Source organism: Oryctolagus cuniculus, chromosome X, assembly GCF_051225735.1.
Source record: "Oryctolagus cuniculus isolate XC-2025 breed Fujian yellow rabbit chromosome X, ASM5122573v1, whole genome shotgun sequence".
Taxonomy (NCBI): Eukaryota; Metazoa; Chordata; class Mammalia; order Lagomorpha; family Leporidae; genus Oryctolagus; species Oryctolagus cuniculus.
This window is the reverse complement of record NC_142888.1, coordinates 40,097,556-40,118,420: the sequence shown is the minus strand read 5'-3', so window position 1 is coordinate 40,118,420 and position 20,865 is coordinate 40,097,556. Positions and strand designations below refer to the sequence as shown.

The 20,865-nt window shown below is 37.3% G+C and overlaps 1 protein-coding gene across 1 annotated transcript in view; it reads right to left on the bottom strand.

Moving 5' to 3' along the window:
- The window catches only part of FAAH2 (fatty acid amide hydrolase 2), a 203,728-nt gene that overhangs the window by 172,837 nt on the left and 10,026 nt on the right, over window positions 1-20,865 (bottom strand). The window contains exon 3 of the mRNA XM_070067361.2: window positions 2,301-2,437. Within this exon, the coding sequence (XP_069923462.1) occupies window positions 2,301-2,437 (137 nt within the window). The remainder of the gene's footprint in view (window positions 1-2,300; window positions 2,438-20,865) is intronic.

Sequence of the window (20,865 nt, the reverse complement as noted above, 5' to 3'; positions counted from 1 at the left end):
ACTCATGGGAATTTACCTAAACAAAATGAATATGAAATCATCTCATTTCATAAACTGATGACTGGATAAAGAAAATATGGCATATATACATGATGGAATATGACTCAGCCATAAAGAATGAAATCTTGTGTTTTGCAACAAAATGGATGCATCTGGAGAGAATTTTAAGCACTTATTCAGACTCTTTATTTTGTATGAACCTAATTACATTTCCCCTTCTTCAATCGGTTTTCTTTATTTGTATATTTCTAGGAATCATTCTATTCAAATGTCTAATTTACTGGAATGATGTTTTTCATGGCATTACCTTACAACTTCTTAAAGATATTGAGGAACTGTTTGATTCTACTTCTTTCCTTCCTGCTGTTATTATTTTATGTTTTATTTCTGTTTTTTCTTGATATTATAGCTAAATGTATGCCTGCTTTGCTGTTCTTATTAAAGAACTATTTTTTTCATTTCATTGATTTTATTCATTGTTATAGTGTTTCCTATTGCATTGATTTCCATTCTGATCATTATTGTTTTGTACCCTCTAACTTGCTGTGAGTTTATTTTGCTCTCATTATGTTCTAGCTTCTAATATGTAATTGCACATTATTGATGTGAAATCTTTCTTCTTATCAAATATATTCAAGAAAGCTCCCTCTAAGTATTGCTTTACCTGTATCCCATAAGTTTAATTATCTTGTTACTTGGGTTTTTGTTCTCTATTTAAAAGTTCTCTCATGATTTTTCCTTTGGATCATGGGTTATTTAAATATTTATTGTTTAATTTCCAAATACTTGAGATTTTAATTTATTTTAAAGGAAAACAGGAAGTTGCACAGTAAGAACTGTATTATAGAGAAAATGCAGCCGTTTATCATAATTCCATGTTGGCTTTAGGCAAACTAGTGTAAGTTTCTTGGACCTCAATTTATTTATCTCAAAAATAATAATAATTGCAATAACAATATAATAATAATACTTGTAAAATTCTTTTAAGTTTCCTGCAGTATAAATTAGTGCTAAATATAGCACCCGCAAATGCCACACAGGTCTAATAGAGAACAACCATTATCATTTGTCTTTTCAATGGGATTTTTGAATATTTTCCTACATTTCAAAATTGAAGAAGTAAACCCATGTTCCTACCATCCTTTTTCATTCCTTTCTTATTCTTTTTTTTAAATTTATTTAATGAATATAAATTTCCAAAGTACAGCTTATGGATTACAATGGATTCCCCCCCCCATAACTTCCCTCCCACCCGCAACCTTCCCCTTTCCCTCTCCCTCCCCCCTTCCATTCACATCAAGATTCATTTTCAATTCTCTTTATATACAGAAGATCAGTTTAGCATATATTAAGTAAAGATTTCAACAGTTTGCAACCACATAGAAACACAAAGTGAAAAATACTGTTTGAGTACTAGTTATAGCATTAAATCACACTGTACAGCACATTAAGGACAGACATCCTTCCTACATGAGGTGTAAGTGCACAGTGACTCCTGTTGTTGACTTAACAAATTGACACTCTTGTTTATATTGTCTGTAATCTCCCTAGGCTCTTGTCATGAGTTGCCAAGGCTTTGGAAGCCTTTTGAGTTCACCAACTCTGATCATATTTAGACATGGTCGTAGTCAAAGTGGAAGTTCTCTCCTCCCTTCAGAAAAAGGTGCTTCCTTCTTTGATGACCTGTTCTTTTCACTGGGATCTCACTCGTGGAGATCTTTCATTTAGGTGGTTTTTTTTTTTTCCAGAGTGTTTTGGCTTTCTATGCCTGTAATACTCATGGGCTTTTTCAGCCAGATCCGCGTGCCTTAAGGGCTGATTCTGAGGCCAGAGTGCTGTTTAAGACATCTGCCATTCTATGGGTCTGCTGTGTATCTCGCTTCCCATGTTGGATCATTCTCTCCCTTTTTTATTCTATCAGGTAGTATTTGCAGACACTAGTCTTGTTTATGTGCTCCCTTTGGCTCTTAGTCCTATCTTTATTATCAATTGTGAACAGAAATTGATCACTTGGACTAGTGAGATGGCATTGGTTCATGCCACCTCATTCCTTTCTTATTCTCTTAATTTTTACAATGACATACTTTCAGTTTATGTTATAATCATCAGCTTAGCCTGCCACTAGGTAAAGAATTAAAGAAATAGTAAGAAAAAAAAACACTACTCCTCAACAGTAGAAACAGAGCTGTAAACAATAATCAAATCTCAAAATGTCAATTTCATTCATATATATAAGTTTGGAAAATGCTTTTGACTTGTGAGATCAGCCCACATTATTAAAAAAATACATAGAACAGGACCTTGTAGCTGAAATGCTTCCTTTACTGTCACAGGAACCCCAAGGAAGGGCCATTTCTTTTCTAGTGTGGCTTCATCTTCCTGCTTGTCAGCTAGCTTTTGATCTACAGCATGAGCCTCCTTCTCAGCTGCTTCAAACCTAGGAAGAAATGAACCAGTGCAAATTGTAACTACATAAAATAATGATATACCAAAATAACGATATACTTAACTTTATTAAAGAAACCTAAGAAGATTGATGTACATGTCAAGAGTCTTAGAAAGTTGACGATTTGAGACATTGATTGTTCCTTTCAGAATTCATCATAAGAGCTAAAATCTAACATAGTAAGAAATATTAACACAGAAGGTTGGTTGGTGTACAATTATTTGCCCAGAAAAATATATAAAAGCAACCCATCACCAAATAAATTATGATATATAAAACAAACAATTGCATTACTGAAACAAAAATGGTTTTGATTGAAAGTTTTGCTGCCCTTTCGAAATTCCTACAATTTAATATGTTTTAAGTGGAAAGAGAATTTTGCAATGTTATATTTCTGGCATAATCTCAACCACATGTAAAAGTACATTTTTGAAATTGAAACAAAAAGTTAATAATGAATAACCACTTATTATGTATAAAATATTTTGTTATTGGCTATTGCAAATGTTCTATAATAAACATATAGCAAGAGCAGAAAGCAATATAATTAAGTAACCATGCCCAAAAGAACAAACTGTAAATGCATATTAATTGTATATGTATATAATTCCTAAACTATTCAATTCCGATGTATTTTATCAAATGATAATTCTTCAAAAGAGTATTTATTTGTTAATTTGAAAGTCAAAGGGGGGCCGGCGCCGCGGCTCACTAGGCTAATCCTCCGCCTAGCGGCGCCGGCACACCGGGTTCTAGTCCCGGTCGGGGCGCCGGATTCTGTCCCGGTTGCCCCTCTTCCAGGCCAGCTCTCTGCTGTGGCCAGGGAGTGCAGTGGAGGATGGCCCAGGTGCTTGGGCCCTGCACCCCATGGGAGACCAGGAAAAGCACCTGGCTCCTGGCTCCTGCCATCGGATCAGTGCGGTGCGCCGGCCGCAGCATGCCGGCTGCGGCGGCCATTGGAGGGTGAACCAACGGCAAAGGAAGACCTTTCTCTCTGTCTCTCTCTCTCACTGTCCACTCTGCCTGTCAAAAAATAAATAAATAAATAAATAAAAAGTCAAAGGTGCCGGCACTGTGGCATAGTAGGTTAACCCTCCATCTACAGCGCTGGCATCCCATTTGGGCTCCAGTTCAAGACCTGGCTGCTCCCCCTCCAATCCAGCTCTCTGCTATGGCCTGGAAAAGCAGTAGAGGATGACCCAAGTCCTTGGGCCCCTGCATCCAGGTGGGAGACCTGGAAGAAGCTCCTGGTTCCTGGCTTCGGATCGGTGCAGCTCCATTGTGGCCATTTGGGGAGTGAACCAGCGGATGGAAGACCTTTCTCTCTGTTTCTCCCTTTCACTGTCTATAATTCTACGTCGCAAATAAATAAAAAATCTTTTAAAAAAAGAATTCAAAGTCCTTCAAAAAAAAAGAAAGTCAGAGTTACAGAGAGGAGAGACAGAGAGAGAGAAAGAGAGAGAGACAGAGAGAGAGACAGAGAGAGAGATCTTCCACCCACTGGTTCACTCCCAAGGTGGCAGCAAAGATCAAGGATGAACCAGACAAAAGCCAGGAGCCAAAAGCTTCTTCCAGGTCTCCCATGTGGGTGTCAGGGGCCCAGATACATAGGCCATCATACACTGCTTTCCCAAGTGATTAGCAAGGAGCTGGATCTAAAGTGGAGCAGCTGGGAGACAAACCTGTGTCCTTATGGGATACTGGCATCACAGGCAGCAGCTTTACCCCCTACACCACAACGCTGGCCCCTAAAAGAACGATTTTAAATATTTTATATAACATGTCATTTGACTTAAAAAATAACTTAAATAGAAAGAATATTCAGGCTTCCCAGAAACAATAATGAGACTTATTAGTTACTTCAAGAAATAATCAAAATATTCAAACCAAAGGAATATGATAAAATCAATTCCTTTAAGATAAACAAATATTCTGGAGTTTCATTTCATAAGTCTATGACCTATACAATTTCTACTATTTAATTTGGTTTTGGTTGCCTCAGTTTTAAATATATAGCAGGAAGGTGACTGTGAGGGTTCTTTGAAAAAAAAATGGACGCAAAGCATTGTTGCTAGCACCAAAGACAAGTTTATTCACTGCCAGGTATATACAGCAGTATTCCAGAAATAGAAGAAACATGAGTTCTAGAATGTTTCAGGATCATAGATGTTGTTGATGATACTTAGCAGTCATTTACTTGTGCCAGGCACCAAAATGAACATTATACAATCACTCAGTAATAACAATCATGTGATATAGATACTATTATCTACGATTTACATATATGGGAAAGTTAAATTATTAATAATCTTGCCCAGGATTGCACAGCTTCTAAATGGTAGAACAATGGTTTTATACTAAGGTTGAGCTGGGTCTGTAGCCTAAGAACATAGATTCTAGAATTGAGTTCACAAATAAGGCAGTCATAAGCCATTTGTGATTATTGAGCATTCAAAATACAGCCAGTACAATGTGTTGAAATTATATTTTTACATATTTAATTAAATAATATATATTATCAAAATCAATCTTCTCTGCATGTTTTCACTTTTTAAGTGTAGCTTCCAGAATATTTTAAATTGCATAGACAGCTCACATTTTGTTTCTTTTGAATAATATGTAAAGAGAGAATGCATATATTTGCATACTCATCCACTATTTAGTTTGTCTCCTTTGGCAAATTATTTAACTTTTTGCATTGCAGTTTCCTTATATGTATACTGAAGCTAATAGTAGTTACCTCACAGGATTATTCATGTGATTAACGATGCCAAGCATTTGTAAAGCATTTCAACAGCATCTGGAACATTGTAAACACTCAGATGTTCATTATTACTAATGTGAACAATATTTATTATTAAAGATAACAGGAATCTCTGGTAGGAAGAATTAAAGGTGAAAGTATAAGAAAACATGCTCCATTTTAGTCTATTGATATATTAGTCTAGCCTCTGCTTTCTGAGAACTACAGGCCTGCCAATAATGGTATGAATCCCGTTCTCATGTATATACTATATATGCTAATGCTATCAATAAAGTGTACTCTTGACCCAGGAGAAATTAATAAAACAATCTCTCTCTCTCTCTCTCTCTCTCTCTCTCTCTCTCTCTTTCTCTTTCTCTTTCTCTTTCTCTTTCTCTCTCTCCTTCCCTCTGTTTCTCTCTCTCTCTCTAGCTCTCTCCCTCCCTCACTCTCTACCTCCCACAGTTTCACTAAAAGATAGAGTAATAAAGTTCTTGGACTTCCCAGAGCCGAAAGGGTACTTAAAGTCATGAAATCGTGTGTGTGTGTGTTTGTGTGTGTGTGTTTGTGTGTGTGTGTTTGCGTGTATTTGCGTGTATGAAATTCCAGAATGAAACCTTAAGAAACAATAAGATATGTTTGATGTGTAAGAGGTAAATAAACAATAGAAGAGAGCTATCATAGAAACCAAAGGTAGTGATAATTTCAAGAATCAGATAATTAAAATTTTGAAAATGATAGCAACATGTACCATTTGTTAAGCAAATTTTATTTGCTAATCCCTGTCTTTTATATTCATTAACTCTCTTATTTCACACAGTTCCATACAATACATAACATTTGCCCTATTATATTGATTAGGAAACAGAAATAAAGAGAGGTAAGGATTCAAAGTAATGTTGTCAGTTTTCTGCTAAATGGAAATTATTAATGGTACCTCAACTGCCTTTCTTTCAATGCCTATGCCTTTAGGATAAATGGGCCCACAAACTAGTCTTAGGGGTATGATTTATTGTTTGTTTAATACAATCACAGTCATGCTATTCATCTTCTCAGAAATCAGTTTATCTACTATTATGTGGCCATAATTTTGGCTCTGGAGACATGAGTCATGGCAGTCCTCCTATGCAAATCAGAACTAGCCTGAGACTAAAGCTGAAAATCTAAGGTGTCTTAAGCAAAAGACTGAATACAAAGGTAAATGATGACATTTTTCATGTACTGAATCAATCAATTCTGGAACTAACTTACCAAAGGATAGTGCATTTTGTGGGACAACATATTTTCATTATTGTTTCTGGTTCATTTACAACTTGGTTTTCTGTAATTTGCATTGAAAAGCATCCAAAATAATAGCAGAGAATTTTTAACTTAGTGATAGGAACAGAAGCTAGATTTCTGTGAATGTAGATGTATAACAGGAATTGAGAAATTCAGAGAAAATAAGTGTTGACTACAATTTCTAGAATCTTAACTATGTCAGAAAAACAATGGTCAGCCTGAAAGGTACAACAAAATATTAACCTGAAAATATAATCTTCCCTCTGCTAATAAAGCTTTTGGCCACATAAAAGGCAGTGTATCAGAATGGTCAGATCCAAGGCCTTGGAGTAAGATTGTTCTGGGCAAATAATGTGACTTTGAAAATGAGGCCTTTCTAAACTTGTTTCTCCAACTAGAAAAATCATGATTGTAATAGGACCTACAGGTAGGGTCTGTCATTTGAATGCATAAAACAGTAGCTGCAGCACAGAGGAGCCACTCAATAAATGGCAGTTATTACTGTCTTCATTATTCGTATCATCAGGTTTTCCTGATACTCGGTGCAATCTCTGACAGGAAAGTCAAAAGATTATAGTTATAGCAGATTACAACAAAGCTAAATTACCCAAATCACAGAACTCAAGGAAGTGGCAATATGAAAGCAAGGAAGTAAGCTACAAGCTGCATCAGAAAAACAATGATGAGGGGCCGGCGCTGTGGTGTAGCAGTTAAAGCTGCCGCCTGCATTGCCAGCACCCCTTATGGGAGCCAGATCAAGTCCTGGCTGCTCCACTTCCAATCCAGCTCTCTACTATGGCCTGGGAAAGAAGTAGAAGATGGCCCGGATGCTTGGGCCCCTGCACCGGCTTGGGAGACCTGAAAGAAGCTCCTGGCTCCTAGCTTTGGATAGGCACAGCTCCAACCATTGCAGCCATATGGGGAATGAACCAGAGGATGGAAGACCTCTCTCTCTCTCTCTCTCTCTCTCTCTCTCTCTCTCTCTGCCTCTGCCTCTGCCTCTCTGTAACTCTGCCTTTCAAATAAATAAATAAATCTTAAAAACAACAACAAGGAAAACTGAAGCAGCTACTTCAACATGTCCCATTAGTACTGATTTTATCAGCCCCATTTAATGACAGCTTATTTGTTGACAATGTTAAAATGGGTTTCCTGGAGCACTTGGCCCCCAGAGTTTCCCAATTAGGTAGGGAGCATAGACAATTTTCCCAGTTCTATTCTTCCCAAGGGCGGGGTAGAGTAGAGGTATTGCCTTAACTATGTATATTTTCCTACAATTTTGAAAGTTCCTTCATTAACATTGCCCAAACTTGAACCTCATTTAATCATTAAAATCAGAGAGCTCCAAGAGAAGGCTGAAAGAGGCAGAAAGGGAGGGCTCAATTTACATCTTATATCAAGGAAACCAGATACCTCAACCAAACATCCTTAACTGTGCCTCTGTAGAGACACAAAGAGGATAGGACCTAATGGTGATTGTGACCCCAGAATAATACTTAAACTTGCCGATATGTAGCAAGCAAAACACTTTAACCAGGTCTGAGAAGCATTTTTATAAATCTATATATCCAGAATTCCTTTTCTCATGCAGTTATCTAAGTAGAACATGGGGTAGGGAAATAAAATGCAAGGAGAATTTTATGCCCATACTTTTGTGGAAAGATATACAGCCCACTTACCGCTATCACTGCATACTATTACCTTCTGGTTAACTCTTACTCATTCCTCAGGGCTCTATTTTTACAATGTTTCTTCTAGAAAGCCTTCCATGACACCTATTTAGTTTTGGATAGATACACCTTCTCTGTGCTTCCATCATACTCTACTTCATACATTATTGGAACTGTAATTCTACAGTGATCTCAACATTGGTTATTTGCATGTTTCAGTGACCAAAGTGGGGGATAAAAGAGGCCAGAGACTTTGTTTTTTCATCTTTGTATCCCCTAACAGCCAGCCTAGGGCCAGGAACATACGATGGTACTTTAAAATTTTGAGGGAAATGAATCAAAAGGTAAGTTTTTGGTGCAAAAATTTGTAATCAATGCACAGTTTTTTCATCATGTGCATTTACCATGAAATTTTTAAAGTTACCTCACACTAAGCATTTAACAAACACTTGTGGCATAAATGAATGAAAGGATTGGACACTTCACAAACATTTGACTTTGTGAAACTGTAAACCTTGGGGCCGGCGCCATGGCTCACTAGGTTAATCCTCCGCCTGTGGCACCAGCATCCCATATGGGCACCGGGTTCTAGTCCTGGTTGCTCCTCTTCCAGTTCAGCTCTCTGCTGTGGCCCGGGAGTGGAGTGGAGGATGGCCCAGGTGCTTGGGCCCCTGCACTCCCATGGGAAACCAGGAGGAAGCACCTGGCTCATGGCTTCGGATTGGCACGACACACTGGCCGTAGCGACCATTTGGGGGGTGAACCAACAGAAGGAAGACCTTTCTCTCTGTCTCTCTCTCTCACTAACTCTGCCTGTCAAACAAAATTAAAAAAAACTGTAAACCTTAAGTGCCCATATTATTTTCACATGTTAAAGTTTTACTCAGAGTCAGAAACATGCATCAAATAACGCAATAATTAACATAAGATGAATTCCATTCAAAGTCTGTGTGTGTATTTTTCTGTTTTCCTATTTTCCTATTTCCTATTTCTATACACTAGGCATCTCAGCAAGCTTGCCTTAACAAAATTTGATCATTTTTCCATTCATTATTGTGTTGTCTATATTCCTACTAACTAGAGTATTTTTGCTTTTTAGTTGTTAAACTTCTTATTCAGTAAAGTATTAAGCTTTTTACTGTAATGTAAATTTAAAATTACATCTCAAAAAAAGAGAGATGGAAAGAAAGGTGGGAGGGAGAGAAGGAGACAGAGGGATTGAGGAAGAGACTATCATTATATTCTTAGAATTGTATCTATGAACTATATTGAATACGTATAAAACTAATAAAATTTAGAAAACCAAAGTTCAGAAAGAATGCACTGATCAGCTGGAATGCATGACCGTAGACGCTCCAGTGTATAAGACATAAAACTAGTAGCAAATCTCTGCTTATTCAGGACAGGAAGAGAAACAGTGAAATATAAATCATATTCAAAGAAGATTTGGAAAGCCAACATACTATAAGAACGTAACAAGTTGCAATTAGTGTTTAAAAAGAATTTATACTTGATCAGCATAGCCCTGACTGTTAATGAACAACTTAATACATTATCCCTCTTAGTAGTTTTTTTTATCTGTTCTATTTAATATGACTGATTTAGTTCTGTAATTGATGCACAGTTATTCTTAAGTGTTGAAAATTAACTGAAATGTGATCCCTGTTGAACATGGGAGTGGGAATGGGAGAGGGAAGAGATGTATAATTTGGGACATGCTCAGGCTGACTTGCCCCAAGTGGTGGAGTTGGAAGCATACCAGGGGATTCCAATTCAATCCCATCGAGGTGGCATGTACCAATGCCATCTCACTGTTCCAGGTGATCAATTTCAGTTCACAGTTGGTCATGGTGGAGGGACTGGGTGTCAAAGGGAGCACATAGACAAGTCTAGTACCTGCTAACGCTAACCGATGGAGTAAATAAAGGGGAGAGTGATCCAACATGGGAAGTGAGATACTCAGCAGACTCATAGAATGGCAGATGTCCTAAATAGCACTCTGGCCTCAGAATCAGCCCTAAAGGCATTCGGATCTGGCTGAAAAGCCCATGAGAGTATTTCAGGCATGGAAAGCCAAGACACTCTGGCAAAAGATCTCTGCGAGTGAGATCCCAGTGGAAAGAACAGGTCTTCAAAGAAGGAGGTACCTTTCTCTGAAGGGAGGAGAGAACCTCCACTTTGACTATGACCTTGTCTAAACAAGATAAGAGTCGGAGAACTCAGAGGGCTTCCATAGCCTTGGAAACTCATGACTAGAGCATGGGGAGATTACTGATGCCATAGACAGGAGTGTCAATTGGTAAAGTCAACAACAGGAGTCACTGTGCACTTACTCCTCATGTAGGATCTCTGTCCTTAATGTGCTGTGTATTCAGATTTAATGCTATAACGAGTACTCAAACAATATATTTCACTTTGTGTTTCTATGGGGGTGCAAACTGTTGAAATCCTTACTTAATGCATACTAAACTGATCCTCTGTAAAAAAAAAAAAGAAATTATCAATTCCCAACTTGACTCTCACTGGGATTAAACATGACAATAGGTCTGATCTGATTTCATCATCATTTAAAAAAAATCATCTATTATTTTTCACTTTATGTTTCTGTGTGGGAGCAAACTGTTGAAATCCATACTTAATGTATACTAAGCTGATCTTCTGTATATTAAGATAATCGAAAATGAATCTTGATGTGAATGGAAGGGGAGAGGGAGTGGGAAAGGGGAGGGTTGTGGGTGGGAGGGATGGTATCGGGGGAAGCCATTGTAATCCATAAGTCGTACTTTGGAAATTTTTATTCATTAAATAAAAGTTTAAAAAAAAAAAAGAAAAAGCAATCCCAAAATTAATCACAAAAGACCCAGAATAACCAAAGCAATCCTGAACAAGAAAAATCAACCTGGGGCCGGTGCTGTAGCGCAGCGGGTTAACGCCCTGGCCTGAAGCGCCAGCATCCCATATGGGTGCCAGTTCTAGTCCTGGCTGCTCCTCTTCCAATCCAGCTCTCTGCTGTGGCCTGGGATAGCAGTGGAGGATGGCCCAAGTTCTTGGGCCCCTGCCCCCACGTGGAAGACCCAGAAGAATCTCCTGGCTTCTCGCTTCGGATCGGCTCACCTCCAGCCATTGTGGTCATCTGGGGAGTGAACCAGCAGATGGAAGACCTCTCTCTCTGTCTCTACCTCTCTCTGTAACTCTCTTTCGAAAAAATAAAATAAATCTTTAAAAAAAATCAACCTAGAGGCATCACAATACCTAACTTCAAAGCATACTACAAAGCTATAGTAATTAAAACAGCATGGTACTGGTATAAAAATCAATATGTAAAAAAAGGGAGAGAACGATCCAACATGGGAAGCAAGATACACAGCAGACTCATAGAATGGCAGATGTCCTAAACAGCACTCTGGCCTCAGGATCAGCCCTTAAGGCATGTGGATCCGGCTGAAAAGCCCATGAGAGTATTTCAGGCATGGAAAGCCAAGACACTCTGGGAAAAAAAAAAAAAAAAAAAAAACAAAAAAAAAAAAAAAAAAAAAAACACCTAAATGCCTAAATGAAAGATCTCCGCGAGTGAGATCCCAGTGGAAAGAACAGGTCATCAAAGAAGGAGGCACCTTTCTGTGAAGGGAGGAGAGAACTTCCACTCTGACTACAACCTTGTCTAAATATGATCAGAGTCAGTGAACTCAAAAGGCTTCCATAGCCTTGGCAACTCATGACAAGACAAGAGCCTAGGGTGATTAGTGATGCCATAAACAAGAGTGTCAAATTGTTAAGTCAACAACAGGAGTCACGGTGAACTTACTCCTCATGTAGGATCTCTGTCCTTAATGTGCTGTGCATTGTGATTTAATGCTATAACTAGTACTCAAACAGTATTTTTCACTTTTTGTTTCTATGTGGGTGCAAACTGTTGAAATCTTTACTTAATATATTCTAAACTGATCTTCTGTATATAAAGAGAATTGAAAATGAATCTTGATGTGAATGGAAGGGGAGAGGGAGAGGGAAAGGGGAGGGTTGCAGGTGGGAGGGAAGTTATGGGGGGGGAAGCCATTGTACTCCATTAGCTGTACTTTGGAATTTTATATTCATTATATAAAAGTTAAAAAAAATTTAAAAAATCAAAAAAAAAGAAGTTATAATTTTTTGAAGAAATACTAAGTGTCAGATTATATGTTCAACACTGAGGATACCAAGATAAATAAGACATGGCTTGCACCTTTTAGGAATTCACAATCTGGTTGGTAAGATGGTCAAGATCAGAATGAACAGGATAGGAATTTAGTTTAGCAATTAAGATGCTCATGTTCCACATCGGAATACCTAGGTTCAATTCCCAGCTGTAGCTCCTGATTCTAGCTTCATGCTAATGCAGACCTGTGGATGCAGTCATTAAGGCTCAAGTAATTGGGTTGCTTCCACTCATATGCAGATTGTATTCAATGCCCAGTTCCTAACTTCAGCCCCAAGCCAGCCCTGGCCATGGTAGGCATTTGGGCATTTGGGGAGTTACCACATGTGGGAGCATTCTGTCTCTCTCCCTCTCTCTCTCATTCTCTGTGCATATGTGTGTGTATGTGCGCGCGCGTGTGTGTTATGAGTGTATAATCCCCTTATAAATAAATAATTTTAAAAGATTTACAATGACAGTGCAATTTTTTTACAGGCAGAGTGGACAGTGAGAGAGAGAGAGACAAAGAGAAAGGTCTTCCTTTTGCCGTTGGTTCACCATCCAATGGCCACTGCAGCCAGCGCATCGCGCTGATCCGAAGCCAGGAGCCAGGTGCTTCTCCTGGTCTCCCATGCAGGTGCAGGGCCCAAGCACTTGGGCCATCCTCCACTGCACTCCCGGGCCATAGCAGAGAGCTGGCCTGGAAGGGGGCAACTGGGACAGAATCCGGCGCCCCGACCGGGACTAGAACCCAGTGTGCCGGCACCGCAAGGTGGAGGATTAGCCTATTGAGCCACGGTGCCGGCCAACCATGGGAAGCACCTGGCTCCTGGCTTTGGATCAGCACGGTGCGCCGGCCGCAGCAGCCATTGAGGGGTGAACCAACGGAAAAGGAAGACCTTTCTCTCTGTCTCTCTCTCTCACTGTCCATTCTGCCTATCCAATATATATATATATATATATATATATATATATATATATATTACATGGCTATCTCTCAGCCAAAAACCAAGAACTGTTATACATAATGGAAATCAAAAATCTAAATTTTCCTTTGCCATTTTTTGCCCTCTGGCATTTTTCAAATATGGGGCACTACAGAGAGACCAGAAGACAAGGAAAGAGCTGAAAGGATTTACTTCTTACAGTTTGCTTGTGATTCCTGACAACATTTTCACAATAATGTCCTTTCATCCAAGCAATATTAGTTGATTTCAGCTTACTATTTATTTTTAATTGAGATATTTCACATATGGTTCCTTTTTAAGATTTATTTATTTATTCATTTATTTACTTGGCAGAGCAATGGGGAGGGGAGAGAGATAGACATGGAGAAAGAGGGAGACAGAAAGAGAGAGAGGTCTTCCATCAGTTACTTCATTTCCCAAATGTCCACAATAGATGGAGCTGGCCCAAACCAAAGCCAAAAGCCTGAAACTCCATCCCACGTGGGTGCCAGAGGCCCAAACACTTGGGCCACCTTCCATTGCCTTCCTAGTCACATTAGCAGAAAGCTGGACCCAAAAGATAGCACTCAGGGCTCAAACTGATGGTCCAATATGGGATGCCAATGTCCAAGCGAATGACTAAAATGCTGTGCCACAATGCTACCACCCCAGCTTCCTATTTCATTCTAGAACCAGTATCACTGTACAGCTTTGTAAGTGCAGAACAAGTCAGCTGGAAATTGAGTCTCAGAAATTTGAACCAGAATTCTTCCAGGTTAGTTTTCTAAGCTTCTTAAGTGTCAGCAGCAGCCAAGCGACAGCTATCTCACAGATGTCTTGAGTTTTTAGGTTCTGGTAATCGAAGTCTCTTCCCTTTGTTCCCTCATACATAGGAGTGGTAACTATTTCCTGAACTCATTGTTACTGTGTTAATTCAGTGTTGCATATGTATTTTTTTTCAGTCCTTAAACACTTATTTCATCAATTCTCTATGTTAATTCATTTGTTAACATAGCACTATAATACAAGACTAACTAGAACACAATGTGCTCTGAAAGCTCAGAGGTGGAAATCACACAACGGCTAAGATGATCAGATAAAGTAAAAATTGAGGCTTAATCTGGGTGGTAAAAATTGAGGCCTAATCTGGGTGGTAAAAAAAATAAATCATACAAATAAAGAAGTGGTGGGAAAGGGAAGGTATTATAGGCAGAAGGAGCAACATATGCAAAGTTATGGAGATAAGAGAGAACATGATGAACTAGAAGAAATACAGGAATCCTCGTGGGCAGAAGAATAGGATATGAAGGAACAGACTAAAATTCCCATGATAGGACACAAGCAAGAAGAGCCAGTAAAACTTGTTTGTTAGTTAGAGCTAGAATATTTTATTTAAGAAATGAAAGAAGGTGGAGATTAGTGTTACACCCAAGTATCTTGCTTGTGTGACTAGGTAAAAGAACAGGTTTGAGATGAAAGCAATAAAGCCGTGAATATATTCTCATAAGTGGATAAAAAGCAGACAGATAAAGTTGGGAACCAACAGAATCAGTATTTCCTTCTAAAATTTCCTAGCTGTGTGATTTTAGTGACTGAACTGACAACTGTCCTGACAGTCAGTTTTAGTACCAAGTAAAAAGATAACAATACAATAGAATTTCGTATTATCACAAGGGTAGTTTCATTTACTGATTTCCTACTGAAATATCCAGAAAATAGCTAACATTGAGTGATTGGCACAAGGTTTTCTGCTAGGTGTTATCTATCTATCTATATCTATATATATATAACATTATATATAATACTGTATAAATGTTACTGTAACAAGCAATATTTTAAAATTTAAGTATAATAGGAACATAGTTATTAGGTCACTAAGGTCATCTGGTGGGGTGGGTATCTTTGAGGGGAAAAGTAAAGCACTTATACCATGAAAAGCCTAGATAAACTTTTAAAATCATTTCTGAAAATCTCTTTATTTTACTTATTGTCACTGTACTGGAAGCAACTGTATCTTCTCTCTCTCTGAATCTTCTATCCTCTGACAACCACTGCCTTTCCCTGCTCTCACCTGTTTACTCAGAAGCATCTCCTATATTCTCCCATTTGTAACCTAGTTCCATGATTTTCAACAAGGACAATTTAATTTTCTCTCAAATCTTTATCTGTATCTTCACACATATAAACAAGTTCTGCAGCGAAATATTTCCAATATAAGAATTTACACTCTTGTAAAAATGATTTATTTATTTATTTCAAAAGAAAAGTGACAGATATAAGGAGAAGCAAAAAGAGAGATAACTTCCATCACTTCGTTCACTCCCCAAATTCCCACAAGAGCCATAGTTAAGCTATGCCAGTCAAGAGCCAGGAACTCCACCCAGGTCTCCCATGTCGGTGTCAGTAGCCCAGGCACTTTAGCCATAATCCAGTACCTCCCAAGTGCATTAGTAGGTAGCTGAATTTAATTAGAAGCAGAAAATATCCAGGATTTGAATCAGATACTTGCTGGGATGTGGTGAACCCAATACGTGGCTTTAACCACCTGTACCACAACACCTGGTTCCACACTCCTTTTGAAAAGTCACCAGAAAATTCTGAATAACACTTTTCTTCTCTCATGAATATTTAAAAATATATTCTATTTTTAAATAGAAAGGCCCAAGGGAAGAATCTCTGAAATATTAAAAAAAAAAAACTGACCCTGATCAAGTTATTTAACTTCCTTGGCTGAAATTTTGCACATCTATAAAATTTTTGAAAAGTTGTTGAGATTATTAAAAGAGAAAACATGCATAAAGTAACTAATATCATACAAAGCCATCTGATAGCACACTTATATTCCACAAAAATGTTTCAAATCTTCATAATTTTATAATAATGATTATCTTTTTTAATTTATCTAATTTTCCTTTTGTTGCCTGTGATTTGGTGGTCTCATCCAAGAAGTCACCACTTACATTAGCATCTTGAAGAGTTTCTCTGACATTTTTTTTCTAGAAATGTCATTCTCAAGTATTAAATTTAGGTCTTAGATCCATCTTGAACTGATTTTTATATATGGTGAGAGATAGGGATCTAATTTCATTCTTCTACAAATACATATACAGTTTTGCCAGCACTATTTGTTGTTCCTTTCTCCAATGTGCATTCTGGGTATGTTTCTCAAGTATCAGTTGGCTATATATACATGAATGGATTTCTGGGCTCTATTCTGTTACACGGAACTATGTGGTAGGTTTTTTACAGTGCTATGTGGTTTTAATTATAATAGCTTTGCAGTATGCTTTGAAATCAGCTGTGATGCTTCCAGTTTGATTGATTGATTTTTCTTTCTTGAAGGATCGATTTGGCTATTTTATGTCTTTTGTAATTCCATATGAATTTTAAGAATGTTTTTCTAATTCTGTAAAAAAAAAGTCATGTATTTTTTTTTAAATGTCATCGGTTTTTTTGATAGGGATTGCATTAAATCTGTAGATTGCATGAGGTAGTATGGACATTTTAACAATATTATTTCCTCCAATCCATTAGCAAGGAATACCTATCCTTTGTTGTGGCAAGGATTATTTATTTCATGAGTGATTTTCTAATTTGCATTGTGGAAATATTTCACTTATTTGGTTAAATTTAATTCTAAGCATTTGAATTTTTGTGTCTATTGTGAATGGGATTTATTTCTTGATTCTCTTTCAGCAAGTTCATTATTGGTTTGGGCCGGCGCCATGGCTCACTTGGTTAATCCTCTGCCTGCGGCGTCAGCATCCCATATGGGCACTGGGTTCTAATCCTGGTTGCTCCTCTTCCAGTTCAGCTCTCTACTGTGGCCCAGGAGGGCAGTGGAGGATGGCCCAAGTGCTTGGACGCCTGCACCTGCATGGGAGACCAGGAGGAAGCACCTGGCTCCTTGCTTCGGATTGGCACAGCGCTGGCCATGGCAGCCATTTGGGGAGTGAACCAAAGGAAGGAAGACCTTTCTCTCTGTCTCTCTCAATAACTCTACCCATCAAATAAATAAAAAAAAAGCTGTTGTTCTTTGTATGTTGATTTTATAACCTACAACTTTACTGAATTTGCCTGTTTTAACAGCTGTTTTAGTGATTTGCTTAGGGTTTTCCATGTACAATATCATGTCATCTGCAACGACGGGCACATTTATTTCCTTCTTTCCAATTTCAGTGCTCCTTAGTTCTTTCTCCTCCCTAATTGCTCTTGCTAATTTTTCCAATATTACATTGTGAAAAAGAGGTGAATTCGTAAATCCTTGTCTTGTTCCAGATCAGAGAGGAAAGTTTTTCAGCTTTTCCCGATTCCTTATGGTATTGGCTGTGGGTTTGTCATATATAGCAACAACTAAAGAAACCAACTGTGATGCTTCCAGTTTGATTGATTGAATGAATGATTGATATTGCTTTCTTAAGGGATTGATTTTTCTCACCAGCACATGAAATATTTTTCTCAAGAAAATATATTAGGAAATAAGTCAAATTTTTGTAAATTTAAAAAGATTGAAAATATCCCATGTCATTTGTCATACCACACAGGGATAAAACTGCAAATCAACAACAGAACAGTAGAGCATTTATAAATCATTGGAAATTTTTAAAAAATGTGCTACTGCATTCAGTAGATCATTGAAGAAATAAAAAAGAAACAAAAATTTTTCTTGACACAAATGAAAATGAATTCAACATACCAAAATCTATGGGATAGAACAAAAGCATTAACTGGGACCTTTATAACAATAATGTATATCAAGGACTTAGGAAAATAAGACCAAACCAATATCAAATCAGCAGGAGGTGAGCACTAATAAGAATCTGTGCAAATATCTAGGACAAATATCATATGTTCTCCCTGATCAGTGACAACTAACCGAGCACCAAAAAGGAAACCTATTGAAGTGAAACGGACACTATAGGAAACAGTGACTTGATCAGCCCTTGTCATCACTGTTGATGTACAATTTAATACTTTATCCTTTGTAGTATTTTTTGTTCTACTTAATACTATTGGATGAATACTGTAATTAACACACAATTATTCTTAGGTGTTAAATTTAACTGAAAAGTGATCTCTGTTAAATATAAGAGTGGGAATAAGAGAGGGAGGAGATGTACAATTTGAGATATGCTCAATCGGACTTGCCCCAAATGGTGGAGTTAGAAACGTGCCAGGGGAATCCAACTCAATACCATCAAGGTGGCATGTACCAATGCCATCTCACTAGTCCAAGTGATCAATTTCAGTTCATAATTGATCATAATGATAGGTTTAAGAGTTAAAGGGAGCACATAAACAAGACTAGTGTCTGCTAATACTAACTGATAGAATTAAAAAGGCAGAGAATGATCCAACATGGGAAGCGGGATACACAGCAGACTCATAGAAGGGCAGAGGTCCTAAACAGCACTCTGGCCTCAGAATCAGCCCTTAAGCCATTCGGATCTGGCTGAAAAGCCCATGAGAGTATTTTAGGCATGGAAAGCCAAGACACTCTGGCAAAAAAAAAAATGACCTAAATGAAAGATCTCTGTGAGTGAGATCCCAGTAGAAAGAACAGGCCATCAAAGAAGGAGGTACCTTTCTGTGAAGGGAGGAGAGAACTTCCACTTTGACTATGACCTTGTCTAAATAAGATTGAAGTCAGCAAACTCAAAAGGATTCCATAGCCTTGGCAACTCATGACAAGAGCCTAGGGAGATTATTGACACCATAAAGAGTGTCAATTTGTTAAGTCAACAACAGGAGTCACTGTGTACTTACTCCTCATGTAGGATCTCTGTCCTTAATGTGTTGTTCAATGTGATAATGCTATAACTAGCACTCAAACAGTATTTTACACTTTATGTTCTGTGTGTGGGTGCCAACTGTTGAAATCTTTACTTAATACATACTAAATTGATATCCTGTATATAAAGATAATTGAAAATGAATCTTGTTGTGAATGGAATGGGAGAGGGAGCGGGAGATGGGAGGGTTGTGGGTGGGAGGGAAGTTATGGGGGAGAAAAGCCATTGTAATCCATAAACTGTACTTTGGAAATTTATATTTACTAAATAAAAGTTAAAAAAAGTGTGCAAAAATAAATCAAATTGCAACTAAAAAAGAAACAGTACAAAATATCAACAAAATAAAAAGCTGGAACTTTGAAAAGATAAACAAAATAGATAAATCTTTTACCAGAATAACAAAGAAAAAAGAGAGAAAACCCTAATGAGTAAAATTAAAGATAAAAAACAAGACATTAAAACTGATAAATCAGAAACACAAAGGATCATAAGATGTTATTTTGACCAACTATTAGCTAATAAATTGGAAAACCTCAAAGAAATGGATACATACAACCTCGCAAAATTAATTATATTAATGAAAAGTTTTCCATCAAAGAAAATCCCAGGAATAGATAGCTTTACCACTAAACTTTTCAAGACATTCAATGAGGAACTAACCAACACTTTTCAAACTAATTCTAAAATATTGAACAAAATGGTATGCTACCAAACTCTGTTTATGAGGCCAGTGTCACTCTGATACTAAAATTAAATTAAAAAAAAACTACAAAACAATATCCTAGATGAACATAGATGAAGAAATTCTCAAAAATATAGGAGTAAACTGAATCCAACACTACATCAAAAATATCATACATCATGATCAAGTTGGGATTCATCCCAGAGATGCAAGTGTGGTTAAACATTCCCAAATTTATAAACATCATAAATACATCAACGGAATTAAGAACAAAAACTTTATGATCATCTCAATAGATGCAGTGAAAGCATTTGATAAGATTCCACATCCTTTCATGATCAAAACCCTCCACACAAATTAGTTATAGAAGGAACATGACTTAAAATTAAAATACGGGTTATTTTTCATTTCATTTACATTATCAACAATTGTCTGTGTTGACCAATGATAATTGCCAATTCTTGCAGTAATAGCAAGTTTCATTTTAAAATGATTGGTGTAAGTTAAAATATGTGACTCTGTTTAATTAAATACATTAACAACAGAGCTAATGTGCAAACAAGACCAAAATTCTAATGGTGGTTTCAGTGACACTTTATATCATAATATGTTATGAACTGTACTAACCGAGGAACAGGATATCACAGAAAATTATTCCAAATTTGGACCTTTATTACCTCACTGTTGCCTAGGAGGGTCTACCTGGTGAAACACAGAAGTCATTCGTAGGACACATATTAAAAATTATCTAATATATTAAATTCACATTACATTTTAGAGTATGGATATACGTTTGTAGGAGGTTCCTATTAGAACAACAAATGAATATTAATTATTTCAATAAGCATTTGGTGCTATCTACCATATTTCAGCCCTACTGTGGCAGTTGGACTTGCAAAAACCAATGAGATTTAGTACTTTCTTTCAGGGATCTTTGTCAACTGCTGAGTAGGAAAGTGGCACAACAATAATATATACAAGTTAAAAAGGAGAAGAAAATGCTAACTTAGAAGTAAAGGCATGTCCCAGTGAACATTAAAGAAAGGGGATAGAAAAATAGGAGTCCAAGAAATACAATAAGATTGTGTACTCACAGAGTTAGAATAAAAAACATCAGAAATTGTTGATGG